This window comes from Vipera berus (genome assembly GCF_964194415.1).
Source record: "Vipera berus genome assembly, chromosome: Z".
In the NCBI taxonomy this organism is placed as follows: Eukaryota; Metazoa; Chordata; class Lepidosauria; order Squamata; family Viperidae; genus Vipera; species Vipera berus.
In genome coordinates this window covers 132,719,662-132,733,467 of record NC_138205.1, presented here as the reverse complement: position 1 = coordinate 132,733,467, position 13,806 = coordinate 132,719,662, and the positions used below count along the sequence as shown (strand labels likewise).

General features: G+C 52.3%; 1 protein-coding gene across 7 annotated transcripts in view; it reads right to left on the bottom strand.

The window, feature by feature from the left end:
* Positions 1 to 3,383: 3,383 nt before the first annotated feature.
* Positions 3,384 to 13,806, bottom strand: part of LOC308678072 (uncharacterized protein) — a 28,156-nt gene continuing 17,733 nt past the window's right edge. For all 7 annotated transcript variants that reach the window (XM_081344906.1, XM_081344904.1, XM_081344908.1 and 4 more), the window contains 2 exons: positions 13,182 to 13,295; positions 3,384 to 9,399 (listed from right to left, as the gene is read on the bottom strand). In XM_081344906.1, the coding sequence (XP_081201032.1) occupies positions 7,835 to 9,399; positions 13,182 to 13,295 (1,679 nt within the window). In that variant the 3' untranslated portion in view covers positions 3,384 to 7,834. The remainder of the gene's footprint in view (positions 9,400 to 13,181; positions 13,296 to 13,806) is intronic.

Sequence of the window (13,806 nt, the reverse complement as noted above, 5' to 3'; positions counted from 1 at the left end):
CACCCCGAGCAGGAGGCCCTCCGGGCCCACCCACCCCCCTCCTCCCACCCACCGCCCCCTTTTCCAGCCCGGACCCCCGCGCCCCCTCCCCACCCGAGGGAAGGCGCTATTCCTTCCCCTTGGCCAAGGCGTAGGCTTGCGCAGGGATCGGGCCCACCCCCCACGAGCCCCCCCCACACACACACACTGCTCCCTCGGGGGGGGCGCCTCCCCGCGGGGCCAAGAGAGGAGGGGGGTGAGGAGGAGGAAGAGGAGGAGGAGGAGGAGGAGGAGGAGAGCGCAGCTGCACGCCGGGAAGTGTAGTTTTTTTTTTCTTTTTCTCCTTCAAACCCCCCCCCACCGAACCCCCCCCCGAGCAGGAGGTCCTCCGGGCCCACCCAGCCCCCCCTTTTCCAGCCCGGACCCCCGCGCCCCCTCCCCATCCCGAGCCAAGGCGCTTTTGCCTTCCCCGAAGGCTCTGTTGCTTTGCGCAGGGATCGGGCCCGGCGCTCCCTCGGGGTGGGGGGGTGGGCATCCCCGCGGGGCAAGGGGAGGAGGGAGGGAGGGGGGAGGAAGAGGAGGAGGAGGAGGAGGGGGGAGGAAGAGGAGGAGGAGGAGGGAGGAAGAGGAGGAGGAGGAGGGAGGAAGAGGAGGAAGAGGAGGAGGAGGAGGGAGGAAGAAGAGGAGGAGGAGGAGGAGGAGGGAGGAAGAGGAGGAGGAGGAGGAGGGAGGAAGAAGAGGAGGAGGAGGAGGGAGGAAGAGGAGGAGGAGGAGGAAGGAAGAGGAGGAAGAGGAGGAGGAGGAGGGAGGAAGAGGAGGAAGAAGAGGAGGAGGAGGAGGAGGAGGGAGGAAGAAGAGGAGGAGGAGGAGGGAGGAAGAGGAGGAGGAGGAGGAGGGAGGAAGAGAAGGAGGAGGAGGAGGAGGGAGGAGGAGGAGGAGGAGGAGGGAGGAAGAAGAGGAGGAGGAGGAGGGAGGAAGAGGAGGAGGAGGGAGGAAGAAGAGGAGGAGGAGGAGGGGGGGAAAGGGAAAGCCCCTCCCGCTCGACCCCTTTCTCCGCTAAATTCCTTTTCCCACCCCCCACCCCCCCATAAAAGAAAAGAAACGAACCAGGATGAAGCGCTCAAAAGCCCCCCCCCCCCCGCGCGTTAACTGCACCTCCCAGGTCCGGTTTTGGGGAGGGCGGGAGTGGGGGTGGGATTGGGGAGAAGGAGGGAAGCCAGACCGTCCCTTTCCCACCGCCCCCCACACCCCACAAGGGGCGGGGGCGGTGGGGAAGGGGGGGGGACTGGTCTTGCGGCTGATTATCTCCCCCCACCGCACACAGACACACAAACGCACAAACACACACACCTCTCCAGCAGGCAGACGCGGGCACACCGTTGATCTTGGGAAGGGTCCTCCAGAGCCCTTCCCCCTCCCCTACACACACACACACACACACACACACACAAACACCCCGCGGGCGTTCTGCAGGTCTAGCAACTTACTAAAATGTAATGAATAGAATAGAATAGAATAGAATAGAATAGAATAGAATAGAATAGAATAGAATAGAATACAGAAGTATATGGAATAGAATAGAATAATGAGAATAGAACAGAATAGAATAATTAGAATAGAATATAGAATAGGAAAAAATATCAAATAGAATAGAATAGAATAGAATAGAATAGAATAGAATAGAATAGAATAGAATAATAATAGAATAGAATAGAATAATAATAGAATAGAATAGAAAATATAGAATGGGATGGACTGGAATAGAATACAGAAGTATATGGAACAGAATAGAATAATGAGAATAGAACAGAATAGAATAATTAGAATAGAATAGAATAGAATAGAAAATATAGAATGGGATGGAATAGAATAGAATACAGAAGTATATGGAATAGAATAGAATAGAATAGAACAGAATAGAATAAATAAATTAGAATATAGAATAGGAAAAAATATCAAATAGAATATAGAATAGAATAGAATAGAAAATATGGATTGGAATGGAATGGAATGGAATGGAATAGAATAGAATAGAATAGAACAGAATAGAATAAATAAATTAGAATATAGAATAGGAAAAAATATCAAATAGAATATAGAATAGAATAGAATAGAATAGAAAATATGGAATGGAATGGAATGGAATGGAATGGAATAGAATAGAATAGAAAATATAGAATGGGATGGAACGGAATAGAATAGAATACAGAAGTATATGGAATAGAATAATGAGAATAGAACAGAATAGAATAATTTGAATAGAATATAGAATAGAATAGAAAAATATCGAATAGAATATAGAATGGAATTGAATATAGAATAGAATAGAATTAGAATAGAATAGAAAATATGAAATGGAATGGAATGGAATAGAAACTATGAAATGGAATAGTAGAATAGAATAGAATACAGAAGTATATGGAATAGAATAGAAGAATTAGAATAGAGCAGAATAGAATAATTAGAATAGAACATAGAATAGAAAAAAGATCGAACAGAATATAGAACGGAATATAGAGTAGAACAGAATAGAATATAGAACAGAATAGAAAATAGAAGAGTAGAATATAGAAGTATATAGAACAGAATAGAATAATTAGAATACAACAGAATACAATAATTAGAATAGAAGAATTAGACTAGAGCAGAACAGAATAGAGCTGGAAGGGACCTCGAAGGTCATCTAGCCCAACCCCCCTACTCAAGCAGGAGACCCTATTCAGAAGAGGATAACAGAGTTGGGAGGGACCTTGGAGGTCTGCTAGTCCAACCCTCTGCTCAAGCGGGAGACCCCTCCCCCCCTATGCCACTCAGAATGAGAGTAAAACCGGGTTGGAAGGGACCTCGGAGGGCTTCTAGTCCAGCCCTCTGCTCAAGCGGGAGACCCTACCCCCCCGTTTCAGGCAGGCGGCTGTCCAGTCTCGTCTTAAAAAAACACAAAACCTCCAGCAATGGGAGCACCCACGCCCACGACGACGTCTGGTGGCGAGCAGTTCCCCTGGTTAACGGTGCTCGCTGTTAGGAAGTATCCCCTTCATTCCGGGTTGCTTCTCTCCTCGTTTTAAAGTTTCCGTCCCTTGTTTCTCGTCCTGCCTTCGGGAGCTTTGGAAAATAAATGGACCGACCCCTCCTCTTTTGGGGGGCAGCCCCCCCAAATACCAAAACACTGTGATCGTCATTTCCCCCCCGCCCGAGTCCTCCTTTTGTCCAGACTGGCCAGGCCCAATTCCCGCAAATGGTCCTTCGTACGTTTTAGCCTCCAGGCCTTTCGTTGCTCTTCTCTGCGCTTACTTACTTACACACATACACACACACACACACACACAAACCGCAAAGCCTGGTGGTCCCAGCACCGAGGACCCGTCCCCCCGCCCTCCCCAGCCTCGCAAGAACACGCACCCCACAACTGTAAGAAAGCCTTTATTGCAAATAAACATAGCTCAGAAAATAAGAGGCATAATTATCGTCGTTATTGTTATAATAATAATAATAATAATACATCTGGGATAGGGTCCACGGGCCCCATCTGGTTTAATGGGGATGAAGTGACCGGCGAGGTTTTTTTGGGGGGGAGGCTGGGGATGCAAGCACGAAGGGGGGGGGCTGTTGGGCGTCAAGGGCGGGGTGGGGAGCCTCCTGGCCTCGGGTTCAAGGGTGGGGCGGACAGCTGCCTGTCTCCTCTCCGCTTTCTCGCTTGACCCTCTTGTTTCCATCCGCAGCTCGATCTCCGTTCGCAACCCCCCCCCCAAAAAAACCCAAAATTCATCTTCGGACCGTAAACGGCCCAAGTGGGGAGGGGAAGGAGAGGGTGGGGGGAATGGGTAAGGAGGGAAGACCCCACCTCCCCAATTCTTGAGCGGGATCCTGCAATGCCGAGCTCAATCTCGACGCACCAAGAAGGTCCTGCGTGGGTGAACGATGGCGGTGCGATGACTGTTGTGCAAGTCTCCAAAGGTGAAAGATGTGGCTGGTGGGAGTGGGGGGAACCGCCATGCACGGGGGGGCGGGAAACACCCCTAAATGCTGGGAGGAAGACGGGGTCGGGGAAGGAACTGGGGCACAGACAACAATTGGCGACCGCCGCATGCTCGGAGCGCAAGCAACTGACCCGCTGCTCCGGAGGCCGGATCCAGCAGGAGAACAAAGATGTCCATTATCCAACTGGTCAGATCCCCGGAAGCGGAGCTGGGAGACTTCTGCCCGCTCGCCCGGCTGACCTTTGACCCCTTCCCCAACCCTGCCAGCCTCATTTCCCCCACCTCCCAACGATCAAAGGGACCCACCGTCCTGCCGCTGGCACCCAGGGAGCGTGCTGCCTCTATAAACGGCAACCTTGCTCTTTCAGGGATGGGGAAAAGGCGTCTGGATGACCTCGCGGAGCCCCACCCGGCGTTGTTAAACATCCGGCTTGCGTCACAAAGAAGACCCTCTGAACCCATAAGGATCCTTTGGGGATGGAAGGGGGGAAGGGGGCGCAGCCAGGATTGTTTCAGCTGGCCACGGTTAAGAGGGCTGGGGAAACACCTCCGCGAAGGTGTAAATCCGTAATACAGGGAGGAAAAGGGCTGGGGGAGCCCAAGGCCCCCCCCTCCCGCTTTCCAACATCTCTTCCATCATACCCACGCTCTCCTCCCACTGGGGGCTAAACAACCAAATTTCCAAGAGACCCCTGCCAGGATTGCTGGACCGTGCCGCCGCTGCGGTTTCCCGCAGCGTCTTCACGTCGAGACCGTATTTGACCGGAACAAAAATGCAGGGTCTTTCCCAGATGGCCCCCCCAGTAGCCCAAAATTAAGATTTTTTTTCTCTCTCTCTCTTTTTGCTGCAACATTGTAGGTTTGGCCTTTTCAATCTGCCTCGGCATCCCGGAAGGAGGAACGTTTAATCTGAAAAGCCTTCGGGAAGGGGAAACCATGCTGGAGGCACAGAACATCGCGCGATCCCCGCCGTCGTTGCACGTACACAACCACGCTCGGCCCCAGAGGTGGCCGAAACGGCGATAAGAAGGGGAGTTGGGGGGGAGCCTAAAGAGCCGTTATACCTCGCATGGCCAAAGCTGGGGCGCTGCATCTGCCCTCCCGGCACCCCGAGGACTAAAGGGGAGCAGGCAGCTGGGTCTCTCTAGCGTACGTTTTGGGGAAGCGCACAACCCGTTCTGTGGAGAGCGGTTCTTCCGCAGACTAGTGTGTGTGTGTGTGTGTGTATGTATGTGCAGTTTTACATGCTGCCTGCATCCCACGCGTGTGCGGATGGGGCTTCGCTTGCTTGCACGGACTACTGGTCCGCAAGGCTGCAGGTTGGGGGACCTCTGCTTCTAGCGGCAACCTCTAGCCCAGTCGCAGAGCTCAACCGTTCCCCAACTCGGTCGCTCGCCCCCTTTTGCCTTTGACAATGAGAAAGGGAAAACCCGAGGCCAGAATTCGAGGACACCCCAAGATGTGGCAGGGAAGGGGGGGTGCCTCTATCCTGCCCTCGGCAGAGTTGGGATGACGGGCAGACCCGGCCACATCCGAAAGCCATTTTCCGAGTGAAGCAACTCGACCAACAGAAGTCGCAGCTCTTCCCAAAAGCGGAGACCCTCTTTGGGCCCGTAAGACCCAAACGACGGTGCCGCTGGGCCTCTCAGCTCGTGACCCACAGCCCTGGTTGTGTGAAGAGGCCTGGGGGGGTCAGCCGTAGGACCAGGCCATAGCTTCCATTGGCTTTTGGGGAGGGGGGCCCCTGCCCCTTTGCTGGCAAAACTATCTGCACGTTGTACACGGCAGGATAAAACATCTCCGTCGGGAAGATGGAGAGCAGGTCGCCCACCCCCCAGCTCTGCCCCACTTGGAAAAAAAAACCTGGCCTGCAATTCTTGCTTTTCTTCCCCTCCTGTGTTTTTTTTTGGGGGGGTGAGGCAAGCCTGTCACTTCCTTCCATGCCTTCAGACTGGTAGGGCTGCATCTCACCAGCTTTTTTTTTTTTTAAGATTTTCTAACTTCCGGGGGACGGGGGTGCAATGCCAGGCACGGCTGGATGCCTCCCCTTGGCAAAGTTGCCGGCGGGGGGGGGGTGTCAATTCCCCTCCCCGCCCATCCGGCAGCGTACGGACGGTCGCCTTGTGCCAATCAAATTTTCTGCCCCTCCCCATCTGCACAAAATGTCAGAAAACGGGCTTTCCCTTCTCACGTCGTTTGCGCGCTCGACCGCACCATTCGGTGCAGGGACGTGTCAGCGTTTCCCCAGATAGGATCCGTGCCACCTCCGACCCACGACATCAGCCTTAGATCAACGGGCATCAGATATGCCCGAGAAGCTGGGCCAGGGGAAGGGGGGAAGCCCTCACAACCCCCCCACCCCGCCAACCTTGGCTGTTTCTCATCCTTTAAAGACCAGAGTTTTAATATTCCTATTTCTCCTTTTCTTTCCTCTCCATCCTAAGGCAGGACCCTCATCCCGCTCCCCTTGTACGGTGGGCCATCTTAGCATCCACCTTCCCTCGTGCCTCCCCTTTCCTTCCAGGAAGGCCCCCCCCAGCTTAAGGCACAGACCCTCACTCTCTCTCACACACAAACACACATTCAGCTAAAGGGAGGGGGGATTTTGCTCTTCCGGCAGAGTTAAGGCGGGCAGAGACCCAGCCTCGTGGGTGCCACACGGTTGGGAGTCCAGGCGCCAACAGGTCATTCTAAAGTGCTTCTGCTTCGTTCTGCCCACCCACCCCCTTTTGTGCGAGGACACCACACACACACACACAGACCCCCGTCTTCCAGCCCCACCACAATCCAACCTCTTTGGTGTCGGCCCCCTGCAAGTGTTCAGACCTTTCTGATCCAGCTGCTGGAGGAGAGGAGGGGCTTCTTCTGCCTTTGCACTGCACCCCCCCTCCCTGAAGGCAGCCCTGCGTCGTACCCACGCGGGGCTAAGCCGAAGGGAGAACGTGGCTTTCTTTGCCTGCGAGGGATTCACAAACTCTCGGGAGTTGACTGCCAGGCAGGACAGGGGACCAGGCTGCCTCCCTCCCCAAATGTCTTTTTCCCCTTGGGAGGGGCTGAATCCCTCCCTCCCTCCCCAGAAAAAAGTCCAAAAGTCCTGTCAATCACCCGTGATGGATCTAGGGCGAGTCCGACAGCAGGCCCGTTCACCTTGGCACGAAGCCGGCACCACTCCCACGCCGGCAAGAGTTCAAGCGTCCGGTTTGCGCGGCGCCGATGCCTGATGGTCCCATGTCTCCAATGAGTTATTCCGATTTTTCCCGCAGGGAGGGGGGGGGAAAGAGAGGGGACGGGTTCTCCAGAGTCTCCGAGACGGCTTTGCAAAGCCGTGATGGCAGGCAGAGGCAAGCCAGACTAGACCTGCCGCATTTCAGGTGCGTACTGGGAGCTGTGCCCGGGTCCGCAACCAGGGTTCGAGGGGTACCGCCTTCAAAGCTTTCAAGGGGGGGGGGGGCAGCTCTTACGTCTACACGGATGGGGCAAGTTCCACCCCGTTTGTGCTGCTGCGGAGTTCTCGTTCTTTCCTTCTGCCATCGGAGGGCAGACAAGCGGCATCCAGGGAGTTGCAAAGGGCTCAGGGGTAAAAAGAGGTGGGCACGGCTTGGACCCTCCGGCCACGTGCCACTTTGATAGGGGGGAGGGAGAGAGCGTCCTTGCCGGAAGGATGGGTTACCTCTTGAGACAGAAAGAGTCCTGGCCAGGTGGGTTAGGTCCAAAGAGGTTCGGTTTGTGTCCCTAGAACAGGAGGGGGGCAGACAGGGGGCTTCACGGTCCAGGATACATGCATAAACCCCCGTGGTCTGCCCCACGGGGTGGGATGGGTGGGGTAATCCAAGGGGAGTCCAGCCCCAGCCAATCTGTGCTCACACAACGCGGGGAAGTTACCGCAAAGAGTCAGGAATGGAACATAGTCTGGGGTTAGGGGCGGCCGGATGCGGCTGGCCGCTCTGCTGAAGCTGAAGGGTGCGCGTCGGGCAAGGGAGGCCCAGCCAGGCGCGGCCAGGGGCGTCTCTGTTGCTGGGCTGCAGCTGCCCCAGATGCGGAGGGTGCGGAATGACCAAAGAGGCCCTGCCGGCGTGGCAGAGGCAGTGGAGCATCTCGCTCGGGGCTTCCACGCTGGCGGTGGGCCGTGGGGCGGCTGACAAGCCCTTGGGCTTGGAGGTGATGGGAGGGGGTTGCCCCATGGGCACTACCGAGTGGGCGCTGGAGGTGGGGAGCATCGGCAGGCCCAGCCGGCGTTGGCAATGCAGCATCTCGACGTGGGGATCCAGAACGGTGGGCGGGGCACTCAGCTTCGGGCCCTGCTGCTCCGAGCCGGTGGCCACTCCTTGGAGGTGCCCCGAGGGGCCGGCTGTGTGCGGGCCAGGGGCTGGGTCCGCGGGAAGACTCTGCCCATGAGGGGCCCCGTGCTGCCCAGAGGGGGCCGGTCGGTGGACACTGGGAGAGGGATCTCCAGGAAGATCCGGACGAGGGGCCGGAGTGGCCCGCTGGGCAGCTGAAGCAGGGTCCCCCGAGAGGGGTTGTTGGAGGGCAGGTGCGGCCAGGAGAGTGCTAGTCAGTGGGTCGGGGCCCAGCACCTGCCGATGGGTACGCTGGTGCGCGCGCAGTGCCGACTCGCCCTTGAACCGTTTAGGGCAGCAGGAACAGGCGTGGGGACGCTGCTGGGAGTGGGTACGCTGGTGGGCCGCCAGGTTGCCCTTCTGGCTAAAGCGACGCCCACACGTGGCACAGGGGAAGGGACGCTCTCCCGAGTGGATGCGCCGGTGGGTGATGAGGTTGGCCCGCTGGTTGAACCGCTTCCCGCACTCAGTGCAAGGGAAGGGCTTCTCGCCGGTGTGGATGCGCTGGTGGGTGATGAGGTTGGGCCGCTGGCTGAAGCTCTTGCCGCAGACGCTGCAGGGGAAGGGCTTCTCGGTGGAACGGCTGCCCCGCGGCACCGGCACCTTGGGCTCGGGCGCGATCAGCCCTTCCTGCACTGCGTGGGTGCGCTGGTGGGCCGCCAGGTTGGCCTTCTGGCTGAAGCGCTTGCCGCAGCGCAGGCAGGGGAAGGGGCGCTCGCCGGTGTGGACCCGCTGGTGGGTCAGCAGGTTTGGGCGTTGGCGGAAACGCTTGCCGCACTCCAGGCATGGATAGGGCTTCTCGCCGGTGTGGATGCGCCCGTGGGTGATCAGACCCTGCTTCTGTCGGAAGCACTTGCCGCACACCACGCAGGTGAAGGGGCCCGAGCCCAGGCCCTGGGAGGGGCGCCCGGGGCCGCCGAGGCTGGGCTCGCAGGAGGCTGCTTCCTCCTTCTTGACTCGGGTTTGGGTTCTCAGTTGCCCGGCGTTCGGGGCTAGGAAGAGCCCTGCCCGGGAACTCTCGGGGAAGAGTTGGTAACGCTCCAAGCTGGCCACAAAGCCCTTCTGGCCGCCCTCTTCTTCTTTGATGGCTTTGCTGCGTCCAGCGGCTGCTCCAGAGTGTACAAAAAGGAGGGAGAGAGCACACACACAAAAAGAAATGAAATAGTGCAGGGGTCCCCCAACCCTTGGTTTGCAGCACACAACCAGCGAGCAATGGCATAGGCGAGCGCACCAATTCTCACGCTTGCACGTGAGGTTCGGCTCATTTTGAGTGACAGGCTCTCCTGCACGCAGGCCTGCCATGCACCCACCCCACGCACCCGCTAGTCCGTCAAGCCAGATAGGATGGGGACCGCCTGTCTAGTGTATCTGATGTTGTTTGATTTCCCACAACTTTCTGACTTAACGTCTATGTACAAGGTTTCCCAATACTCGTGTCTGACTCATTTCCATTACTTGCCCAAGGAAGCGGATGTTTTTCCAAAGGCTCTCCAATGTCACGTGGCCGGCGTGGCTTTATGACAAAAGGTGCACAGAACGATGATACCTTCCCAGCAAAGTGGTACCTATTCTATCTACTTGCATTTACATGCTTTCGAACTGCTAGGCAGCGAGGAGCTGAGCTGAGCTGAGGACGAGAGCTCGCCCCATCCACGGAACACAGGTCTCGTACCTGGGCTGTTGGCTTTAGCTCAGCATCTTTAACCACTCAGTCCTCACGCCCCAATCAATGCCTATGTATTTTAACCCATGTAGTGTGGCTGTAGGGGCGCGGTGGCTCAGTGGGTTAGGATGCTGAGCTTGTCGATCAGAAGGTCGGCAGTTTGGCGGGTCGAATCCCGAGTGCCGCATAACAGTGAGCGCCTGTTACGCGTCCCGCTTCTGCCAACCTAGCAGAAGCTGGGAGGCAAAATGCACCTCACCATTCTCTCGCTTTGCGAGACAAATTTTGGGCTCAATTGTGGCGGTAATCCAAGGATGGCCTTTATATTATTTCTCCTTGATATTATCTTATATTCCCATTTTTATTGATATTATGAGTATTCTCTCTATTGTTTTGTATGTACTGGAGACAAATTACTGGTATGTCTAATCACACTTGGCCAAATAAACAATTCAATACAATTCCATTCAAGTCAGTTCAGTTCAATTCAATGCATTTCAATTTAATGCAATTCAACGCATTTCAATTCAATGCATTTCAATTTAATTGAGTTCAATGCATTTCAATTTAATTCATTTCAATTTAATTCAATTCAACGATTGCAATTTAATTCAATTCAATGCATTGCAATTCAATTCAATGCATTTCAATTCAATTCAATGCATTTCAATAATTCAATTCAATGCATTTCAATTTAATTCAATTCAACGCATTTCAATTTAACTGTTCAATGCATTTCAATTTAATTCAATGCATTTCAATTCAATGCAATTCAATGCATTTCAATTTGATTCAACACATTTCAATTTAATTCAATTCAATGCATTTCAATTCAACGCATTTCAAATTAATGCAATTCAATGCATTTCAATGTAATGCAATTCAATGCATTTCAATTTAATTCAGGCCAACGCATTTCAAGTCAATTCAATTCAATGCATTTCAATTTAATTCAGTTCAATGCAATTCAATGCATATCAATTTAATGCAATTCAACACATTTCAATTTAATGCAATTCAATGCATTTCAATTCAACGCATTTCAATTTAATGCAATTCAATGCCTTTGAATTTAATGCAATTCATTTCAATTTAATTCAGGCCAACGCATTTCAAGTCAACCCAATTCAATGGATTTCAATTCAATTCAAGTCAATTCATTTCAAGTGAATTCAGTGCAATGCAATGCAATGCATTTCAATTCAATGCATTTCAATTGAACTCAACGCATTTCACTTCGATTCAATCCAATGCCTTTCAACTGAATTCACTTCAACGCATTTCAAGTGAATTCAATGCAACGCATTTCACGTGAATTCGATGCCATCGAAGCACTGCCAATTCTATTCAATTCAAGGGCCTTAACCGTCTGAAGATGACGACCGGGCCTTTTGGAAAGAGCCCAGAATGGTTTTTTAGCAACGTGTGTGTGCGTGCGTGGGTCCGTGTGTGCGATCAATCTCCCTTCGCTTTGCTCACTCTGAAACAAGAAGAGACCCAGCTCAAATTTCACCAAGTGTCTCCTCCATTGCGGAGTCCTCAGTGACCTCTGAGCTGGGCGGGTTTCCTTGCAGACGTTTCGTGACCCAACTAGGGAACGTCATCAGAGCTAGAAGGCCACGAGTTAAACTTAAGATTATGCAGGATACTCGTGAAAGAGGCGGTCTTAAAATGCCTAATCTTAAATTATATTATGAAGCTGCTGCGTTAGCAGGGATAAGTGATTGGATTAATTTGACACAAGAGAGATTATTAAATCTTGAGGGCCACGACTTGTTATTTGGCTGGCATGCGTATTTGTTGTATGATAAGAAGGTAGATAATGTGTTTAAAGTGCATATTTTAAGACAGGCATTGTTGAGAGTTTGGAAGAAGTATAGATACAAGTTAGACTGTAAGATACCATTGTGGGCAATTCCAAAACACGCAATAGAAAACATAAATGTTGGTTTCAAACATGACGTGACTACGTATAAGGAGATTTTAAGCTTGGAAAGAAGTGTATGGTGTTTAAAATCGTATAATTTCTTGCGAGATGAGAAGATTGTTCAAACCTGGTTTCAATATACTCAATTACGGGCCAGGTGGAAAGAAGATCAGAAAACTGGTTTTGCAATGACTGATGAAAATTTGATAAAGCAAGTTAGAAATCAGGGGCCAGCACATATCAAACGGATATATCTTGCATTGATAGAAATTGACTCAGAAACAGAATTGGTTAAAGACTGTATGATAAAATGGGCCCAGAACATCCAAGAAGTTATTACAATGGATACGTGGGAAAAGATCTGGGTGAGGAACGTAAAATTTACACAAGCTCAAAACTTAAGAGAGAACATTTATAAAATGTTTTATAGATGGCATTTAGATCCTAAAAAGCTTGCAAGTATGTATCCGAGCTATCAGCCAAAATGCTGGAGGTGTGCTGGTGAAGATGCAACATATTTTCACATATGGTGGACTTGTAAAAAGGTCAAGGTTTTTTGGATAAAGATTTGGTGGAATATGCAGAAGATCTTCAAGCAAAAGATAAAGTTTTGTCCGCAATTTTTTTTGTTGGGTATAATTACAGGTGCTACTGTTGTGGACACTAAGTTGATGTTAAATTTAGTTACAGCAGCAAGACTTTTAATAGGTCAGTATTGGAAGAAGGAGGAGCTGCCGACTATAGAAGAATGGACTTTAAAGGTTTCTGACCTGGCGGAAATGGCAAAGATTTCGGCTTATTTGAAAGATCATTCGCAAGAACGTTATATTATGGAGTGGAAAAAATGGATTGACTATATTCAGAAGAAATATGGGACTAAAAAGTTTCACTTAGCATTTGAATAAGTCTTCCTTTTTTCTTTTTTTTTTCTTTCTTTCTTTTTTCTTTCTTTTTATATGTAATATTAATATTGCTTGTAGTTATTTTATATGAGCTAGAGAGTGACAGATTTAAGAATTTATTGTTGGTAGCATATGGATGTTTATGATTGTTCTTTGTTTTTATACCCTGTACTTAGCTCTGGGAAGTCGGGGGGGGGGGGGGAAGGGGGGGGAGGGGTAGGGAGGGATAGGTTGGGGAGGGGGAGGGGGGGATTGTTAAAGATAAAATGTATTTTAAAACTTTTCAATAAAAAAAAAAGAGCTAGAAGGCAGGGGAGATATTAAAGGAGGAAGAGGAGGAGGAGAAGACTGCGGGGTCTGCCCCCAAACCAGGCGCTCCCCCTGCCCTTTGCTTACCTTGGCAGGCGCCAGCGCACAACTTGCCTTCCTCCAGCTTCTGACGGTCGGTCACCCCGAGTTCCTCCCACCGTTCGATCCAGGAAAGGCTCTCGGGTTTGAAGAAACGGTAGCCTTGGGGCGAAAAAGAGATGCCCGAAAAGGAACAGGTGAGCCCGCGGATTGCCTCCTTCGCGGAATTTTCCGGAAGGAGGGCGGAAGAGATGCTTGTCGCCGGGAACGCCCTGTTTAGGTGGGCTGGCCTGAGAGAGAGAGAGAGTGTGGTCCCCCCCAAAAAACACCCGTTCGGTTTTCACGCCCGAGGCGGGACTAGAACTCCCTGTCTCCTGGCGATTGGCCCAAAGTCACCCAACCGGCTTTCACGCCCGAGGCGGGACTAGAACTCCCCGTCTCCTGGCGATTGGCCCAAAGTCACCCAGCCAGCTTTCACGCCCGAGGCGGGACTAGAACTCCCCGTCTCCTGGTGATTGGCCCAAAGTCACCCAGCCGGCTTTCACGCCCGAGGCGGGACTAGAACTCCCCGTCTCCTGGCGATTGGCCCAAAGTCACCCAACTGGCTTTCATGCGTAAGGTGGGACTAGAACTCCCCGTCTTCTGGTGATTGGCCCAAAGTCACCCAACCGGC